This window comes from Abrus precatorius, unplaced genomic scaffold, assembly GCF_003935025.1.
Source record: "Abrus precatorius isolate BTA unplaced genomic scaffold, Abrus_2018 Scaffold4, whole genome shotgun sequence".
NCBI lineage: Eukaryota > Viridiplantae > Streptophyta > Magnoliopsida > Fabales > Fabaceae > Abrus > Abrus precatorius.
The window spans coordinates 10,246,933-10,255,674 of NW_020874384.1; the positions used below are offsets into that span (position 1 = coordinate 10,246,933).

The following is an 8,742-nucleotide window of genomic DNA, read 5'->3' on the forward strand; positions in this document are numbered from 1 at the left end:
ATAGATCAATTATGTAATAAATTTTCTATTTTCTCTATTGAGAGATTTTGTCTAGACAGAGAAATTGCTATTTCTTTATTTTGTGTTCTTGTTTCTATATTTTATTTATTACTTCCTAAAATTGACCTAACACTTCTAACTATAGACAATATTTTTTATATTGATTTTTTTATTAACACAACAAATTACGAGACCATCCTAACTGACAAACACTTGTTGCCAAAGATAAAGCCTTATTGTTGGGACCACTATCTGGACTGACTTCCTATGTTTTAACTCTCAGAACCAAAAAAACCTAAATTTCTCTCTCTCTAATCATAAATAATTACTATTAATGATTAATATAAATAATAAAATATATTTTTTAATATTTATTAATAATTAATACATTTCAATGGTTACTTGTTTTACAAATTCTTAAAAAGAATATAAAATATAAAATTTGAAAAGTTAGAAGCATAATGTATTGTCTATTTTGTTTTGTATATATTTGGTGATCATATATGTAATAAAATATATATTTAATTTTAATAATTTTAAAAAATTAATATATTTTCTGTTTATATGCTTTTAAAAATTATAAAATAGAAAGATTTAGCAAATGGAAATTCAAAACGTGATATGAATAAAGCTAATAAAGGGAAAATAAATGAAGTAATAACTTGAAATTTTAAAAATATAAAGATGTAAATAAAATGTCTTGTGGCAATTGCAGTGCAAGAATTTCAGTACTAAGTACATATATAGATTAAATTTCCTGTTTTATATTGTGTCATTTAAGAGAAAATTTGAATTTTTTAAAAGAAAAAAATTGAATTTAAGTTATATATATTGATACTGTAAAATATTTTACACTGTCATTTAATTGTGAATTAATATAAGTCATTCATTTATATAATAGTTAATATAAAATATATATTAATAATATATTTTTATTAATATAAAAAATTTTACACTTACGATGCATTAAATTAAATTAAATTAAATTATTTTAATTAAATCCTTTGAGTGTTTGATATATATATATATATATATTCTCACTATATTATCAATAAATGCATATTTTAATTGATTGACATTTAATTATTTATTTCTAATAACATTTTAATTTTATCAGTTCTCTGTTCTATAAATCTCTAAAAAAAATTGAATCTTTGAAGAAGTATTTATTCTTATCTTTTTAGTGACTGATTAATGCAATGATAAAGGGGGATTCTTTGATATCGTGAGAGAAATAAGATTACGAATGATGGAATGCTTATTTCGAATGATGGAATGATAAAATTAAGGACTCATTTTTTATATATTTTAATAAAAAATTTAATTTCTATACAAGTATAATGTTCCTCAATTATAAATTGCAATATTAGTAAGAATTTTTTTATTTTTATAATAATTAATATAAAAATTATACTACGATGAATTTTCATTAGTTGACATTATACAAATATTTACATTGATAATGTATTAAAGTTAAACTGTTTAATAAAATATAATATAACTATATACAATATTTTTTTCAAAAAATATTATTTAATAATTTTTTATATTAATAAAAATGTTAACTTTAATTTTAAGAATTAATTTTAACCAACTAAAAGTGATAAGATTTTATATGAAAAAAGTATTTATTACATAAAAATATGAAAGAATAATAAATACTTTCAATTTTAATACAATTTATAACTATTGAATTCTTAAAACTAATCTTAAAAAGTAAATTTAATATTAATATTATTTTTTATTTATAAACGGGATTGAATTCAACGAAAGAAACTAATTCCTTACAAAGTCACAAACTGCAGTTTAAATTCTCAGGAGAGAAATGACTGTATTTAATACTTGAGGCACATTCCTAATCAAAACCTTTTAAATTAAAAAAAATTAAATCAATCAACATAAGAAAAATTTAAAAATTAAAAGAGGAGATTAACAAGTGACATTTATTTATGAGCACAAGAGATAAGAATAGTTATAATAAACACATGAATATTACTTTTTAAGATTAGTTTTAAGAATAATTATAATAAACACATAAATATTATTAACCACATAAATTATATATGTAAAATTTAAAATTATTTGATACTATATTTTATGTATAAAAATTAACGTAATATATACTATTGAAATTTATGGAAATAAAAATTTCTTAATAACAATTTTATACATGTTTTATTTTATAATTTATAAATATTATTAAAATATGTAAATGTTTATAAAATTTAGCATATTAACGCATTTCTGTTATATATATATATATATATATATATATATATATATATATATATAATGATTAAGATTAAGATTAAAATATATGAATAACGTAATTTTAAAAAAAATTATTTTTTTAATGATCATGCGACTTCTTAAATATTTTAATTTTGACTATTTATATATCATTATAAAACTTAATTTATTTATTTAAGTGCGTGTATATGTATATATGTATTAGAAATATGTATTATCTAAAATATTTTTATTTACTAACTAAAATTTACCAAGAAGAATATCAATAAAAATTAATAAATAGGGATAAGACATACAAAATTTTATAATTTTTTAATAAATTTAACAAAAAGTGTATTACAAATATACCCCTTTGTATAAATATGTACATAAATAAAAGGATTTTATTTATAGAATAAATATACTTTTATTATTCAATTGTGAATTCAAAATTTATTTTAGGTAAATTAAGTGTATAAAATTGTATATAATTTAAAATTATTTATATTTCACAAATTGATTTTATTTTAATATAAAATATGCCTTTTAAAATGTTAGATAAATATTAACAATTAAAATTATATACAAATAAGTGTTGAATTTATCTTAAAAGTTAACATGGATATCATAAAATTAATATCATATAAATTAAGAATTAGATTTGTGAAATTTATATTTTTCTAGAAAAATTTTAAAAAATAAATAAATGCCTAAGAGGACTTTACTTATAAAGGAAATGGGTCCCTTCTCTGGGTAGCGAAAGGAACAAACGTGCGTTTACAGAGCAAAGCCCAGAGAAGTTGGTATGAAAAGATAACTGCAGAAGTTGCATGATCACAAGAGAAGTCACCTTGGATCAATTGCAATCACCTTGTTTTCATCGCCTTAGGAGGTACAATTGTTATACAAATTCACGTTTCCTCACTCTCAATTCCGTCCAGAAAATGTCCTCTTCCTCACATGAAATCATTCTCACCAGCTCCCCTCATGGCCCCATCACGGCCTATGAGCCCTCCAGCGGCGCCACCGTCGCCCGATTCTCCGGCAGCCGGTCGCCTTGCCGCGGCCTCGCCATGGCAGGCCAAGGCCTAATTGCTGCCTCTCATGTGTCCTCAGACACAGGTGCAGGCTCAATTAACATCTATAATTGGTATACTTCGACTGTGTTCCATAACTTCCCTGTCCCTGAACCTGTTGCTCCACTCATTGCTACCCCTGGAGGAGAATTTCTTTTTGCTGGTGGCATATCAGGGAGTGTTCATTCTCTTTCAATTTCTTCTGGGGATGTGATCAAATCATTTGTTGTACACCCAAGAGCAATTTCCAGTCTTCATCTTAGTGATGATGGGTCGCTAGTTATTTCAGGTAGTGATGATGGAACCGTTGCTTTGATCCCAACTTTTAAGCTTGTTGTTGAGGCCTCTTGTTCAGATGCAAAAGATTTGATTTTGCACAAATGGAAGGCACATTCTGATTCAGTGACTGCTTTCAACAACTCTGGACTAGGTACATTGGTTTCTTGTTCACTAGATTGCACATGTAAGTTTTGGAATCTGGCAAATAATGGGGTTCTCATGTGCACTGTGGCATTCCCTTGTGCCATTTTTGGGGTTGCATTGAATTCAACTGAGTCATGGTTCTATGCTGCTGGTGCAGATGGGTTGGTTTATAAGGGATTAATGAAGGTTGGGAGCAGAAAATTACTTGGTAGAGCCTATGAGTTGAAAAATTGGCCTAGGAGCCATAATGGGTCAATTGTGTCTTTGGTTTCTGTGAATGGAGGGAGGAATTTGGTGTCTGCTGCAGAAGATGGGAGTGCTTGGATGTGGGATGTTGAGAGGGGAGAAGTCACAATGGTTTTGGGGAATGGCATGGAAAACATCAGTGATATGATTGTAGCTAGAGGCAGTGGTGAGTTTGGAGTTAGAAAGGGAAATAATGCTACAATTGGTCAAGCTAATGGGTTCTTCACTTCTTATGAGCTGTGTGATGAAGAGATGATTAAGACTATGAAGCAAATCACAGAGCTTGGAGAGGTCATGGATGTGGTGGTACATGACAAGAAAAGAGCCATTGACATGTTGGAATCTGCAATTGAAATGTATGAGAGACTCTTGAAGCTTATCCTTAAAGAAGTTACCAAAGCCACTGAAGAGGCAGAGAAGGAAGAAGACAAAGAGGAAGAGGAAGAAGGAAAAGAGGATGAGACAGAGGAAGACAAGTAATATACGCTGCCATGGTTAATGCATTGATGAAACATCATTTGTATATAGTAGTCTAAACTATGGAACGAAAATGCAGTGTAAGGTATTTTTATGCAATATTAATGTGTATATATTCCGTATTTAATATTGATACAGAAAAATTAATGTACATATTTTATGTATTTATTAAAATATGCTTGTACGATAAAGGAAATGTAAATATTTCTTAAGTAATGCTTTATAGGCGCCTAATCATTTATTTTTTTTAATTTCCCCTTTTTAATACGTACATGAAATTTCACAAATTTTGGTACAAGAACTTGAAAATAATTTCTCTTATACACAACCACAACAAAATTATATAAAAAAAAAAATAGTTTCAAACTCCCAAAAGTTAGCCGATTCAAATTATGATAACAAAATTAATATGCAATAACTTTTATAAAATTATTTAAATTTAAATGTTCTAAAATTTCTTCAAACTGTTTTACACCATTATTTAAGTATATCATTTTAAATTTTAATTATATAATCTATATCGGGAAAAGTAGAATTGACTATACATAAACATTAAATGCTATATTTATTATGTACAATATATAATTAACTTATACATTACTATTAAATATTGCATTCATTTAATGTAATATATTTATTATATTCATTAAATGTAATATACTTTTTAAATTTATTAATTTCATATTTAATAATTATAAAACAATTATTACAAAAAAAAGTAGTTAATACTAAATTTAATACCTAAATGTATATACTGAAAAAGCTTATATATTTCTTTTATTATTTAGAATAAATTTACAATATAAAACATTTTAAATTATAAACTCAAGAAACATATAAATTGATATATATATATATATATATATATATATATATATATATGTTGTTACTTAAATTTTGAAATGGATTTGAGGGCCCAAAACTTAATCATTCTTGATGATTTTACTCCTTGACAATAACATAAATGAGAGTACATGCAAAAGACACTCTAATGCTTATGTTAGTAAAAAAAATTACACATGTCTGTGAATGAAAGAGAATGTGTGTTCCTATCTAAATAATTGGCCCTTCTATATAGAGTATGATTTTATTTTTTTATCGTTTGAGAAAGTTATGATTCTCATGAAAGGAAGTTATCACTTTGATATGAATAGGAAAGTGGGAGCATAATATTTTGTGATCTTATCTCTTAAATGGTGATTAACTTTCTTAGTTAAGATCCTTAAGAATATGCCCAGATTAGGATGTTGAGATTCCCATGGTAGGTGTGCCTGAGGTATGGTTTGCAATAACAGGTTACTTGAGTGTCCTCCTTGTTATGCTTGCGGACTTTCACTGCCTCACCAAGATGTGGTAGTGCCCATTCGCGTTGTACCTTGTAGACAAATTAGGGTATTAACTTTCTTGAATGTCATGTATATCTCAGCATCGTTTAAGCTTTTCTGGATCAATTTTACAAATATCCTAAAAGCTGACACGTCAATTGGACATTGTTCCAGAACTTTTAGTTTTCACATGCCATGATTACTTTTCAATTGGTAATGTCAATTTTTCTCTCAAACCTGTGAATGATTACTTGTTCTCTTTTCTTTTTCCAAGCGGCAATCCTAACTAAAATGAGTTTATTAGTGAAAATTAATGTTGTCAAGATCCTACCTATTATCGGGAGAGATGGGTAAAAGATTGTAAATCGTAAGATCCTTTTCACTACCACCAACCTCATACCTAGCAATCTTCGAAATTGGATACCATGGTAGAAGAGAAAAGAGCAGCAAGAACAGAAGATGAACAAAGGTCCCAAGTTGCATAAGAGAAGTGAGTAGAAACAACTAGGTCGCAGACAAGAAGAGTGTAGGAATAGCACTTGGGTTGCAAAATAGAGAACGATTCACAGTAGAACAACGGACAAACAGCAAGTAGCAGCGCCAAGAAAAATTGTGACCTAGGTTAAAGAAGTGTTGTCACACAAGAATAAGGGTTCAGGTGTGGAAAGCTCGAAAAATCATTGCCCAGGAAATGGGTTTTTGAAAAATGGATCGTAAAACCCAACCCGAAAACCTCCAGTCAAACTTGAAAAAATTATACAAGAAGATCGGATTGGATCGTTGATCTTGCAATCTGAAGAAGAAAGATCACGATCTGACACGATCCTAACAGGTTCCCGACCTTCTTTACGATCATGATTGTAGGGAGGGTGAGAGATCCCACGATCTTAGAATGATCGCGATCTTTGGTGAAAATCTTGGTGATAAAACTACCTATAAAGAAGATTTGCAATTTAATCACCCTCTTCCTGTGGGAAAAGATGAATGCTGGAATTTTGATTCTTCTCTTGTTATGAGACGGCAGCCAGAGAAAAATTTTCTTAGGTTTGAGACGTTGTCCTTAGCACTTCTTTGAGAGGTGACAATTTTGGAAAGAATGACAACAAGGATTCTAGTCGTTTCGTCATCCTAGAGCTGAAATACTTAAATGGCTTAGAGTCATCGTACAAAAGCTTGATCTTTTCTATATCTTCTCAAGAATTTCGCATGTGAAGGAATAACTTTTATCACCTTCAATAATTGTACCAGTGAGTTTTACCAACGCTTCTTCGTTTATGGCAATATTGGTTTTGTAGAAATGCTATCCTTTTTGTTAAGTATTTTGTGTTGGGTGAGACGTCCCTCCTATAAAATCAGCCTGTAGCTCAACATACAGTTTGGGCATTCCAATACTGTATTTCAGCATTCCAACACCCATAGTTCAAGTAGCCTGTAAATAATACGTGTTTCAATGTTGGCTTTCAATGTCGCAATGTTTGCCTTCACTTGCTAAATATAGAATAAAGGTTTCAAAATTGTTCCACCGCGCATTTCAACGTCCCAATGCTCAGAATGATTTTGAAGCTTATATTGGTTTAATTTTTAAATTTGGAGTAAAGTATTCTCTTTTTCTACATCGTCTAGACATAAGGATGAAATTGCATTATAGTTGTTAACATTTCTTATTGTACATGCTCCTCTTAGTTAAATTTCTTTGAAACATTATATTTTTCTAATTAGGAATTACAGTAGAAGGTTGAAATATTATATTTTACTACACCAGCGATTTAAATTATACAAAGATGACTAGAGAAATGGATTAGATTTGTTGTTTATGTTTTAGTTTTGCATGATAAATTGTATAAATCATTTATGTACTTAATGCTTCTTTTGAATAAAATAAGAGTGTAATTTACAACAGACATATTAGTCTTATACTCAAATTTAAAGTGAATTTCATTGTTGTTCTACGTGTCTAAACACAAGAGTTACAATTTTAATATGGTCAATACAATCAATATCATGCAATGCTTGTGTCAACACTAAAATAGACATATATTTTGCATGAAGTGACATCTAGAAGAATTTCTCTACATGATTTGTTTACATATTATTTTTGTTGTTTTGTAATTGTTTTGTATTGTGTTGCATCATAGACATAATTATGTATTCATTGCATTAGTTCTGCATATTAATCCTTTTACATCACTTCCTTTAGATGCAAATATCTTATAAATAATTTGTGCTAGGTTAATGTACAATTTTAATGTCTTTTGAAGCTTAATCATATATTTAAGACGTATATTGACTAATTGGTTCAATCTTCGTAAGAACAATAACTTTTTTATCCTTAATCAAATGTTTGGCGCATTTGCTATAGTTGTTTACATCTATTGTGCAGATGATTCAAAAACATGCCACCTAACCTACTTGAAAAAATTGTAATGCCGAGTTAAGCCTTCTTTTCTTTATAACTTTCAAGTCCTCAAATACTCCAACAAATGCATCCAAGTGCAAACACATTCAACCTCCAAGATCGTCAACAATTTAACCTTTTCTCACCTTTAAATCACATCCACAAACAAGCTTTAGTGGCTAGCTTTAATACCAAATGATGAAGTTTACTGTACCTCTTGAATTAGGACCTAGCAATGGAATTATATGATGCGAGATATGATTAAGAATTATTTTAGACAAAAAATTAGAATTTTTAGATTAAGAAACTATCAACACTAATTTTCAAAATTAAGGAAAATGAATTACCACTTTAAAGATAGAATAAGAGGATGGAAAGATTATATGAATAACACTACAAACAGTGATGTTTGATAATATAAGAAGATTGCTACAAGAATAGGAAAATTTTTATAAGATTAATAGTTGCAAGAAAAAATCCTAGCAGAAAAAGTACTTTCATTATATTTTGACTCCATAAATGTCAATCATAAATTAAATAATTTCTAAACTATTTTATACAATTCAATTTA

At 28.0% G+C, this 8,742-nt stretch overlaps 1 protein-coding gene across 1 annotated transcript; it reads left to right on the forward strand.

The window, feature by feature from the left end:
* The first annotated feature begins 3,173 nt into the window (after positions 1-3,173).
* Positions 3,174-4,454, forward strand: LOC113866104 (uncharacterized WD repeat-containing protein alr3466-like). Its single transcript, XM_027500993.1, has one exon. It carries the CDS (start codon positions 3,174-3,176, stop codon positions 4,452-4,454), a length of 1,281 nt encoding a protein of 426 aa, XP_027356794.1.
* The last annotated feature ends 4,288 nt before the right edge of the window (positions 4,455-8,742 follow it).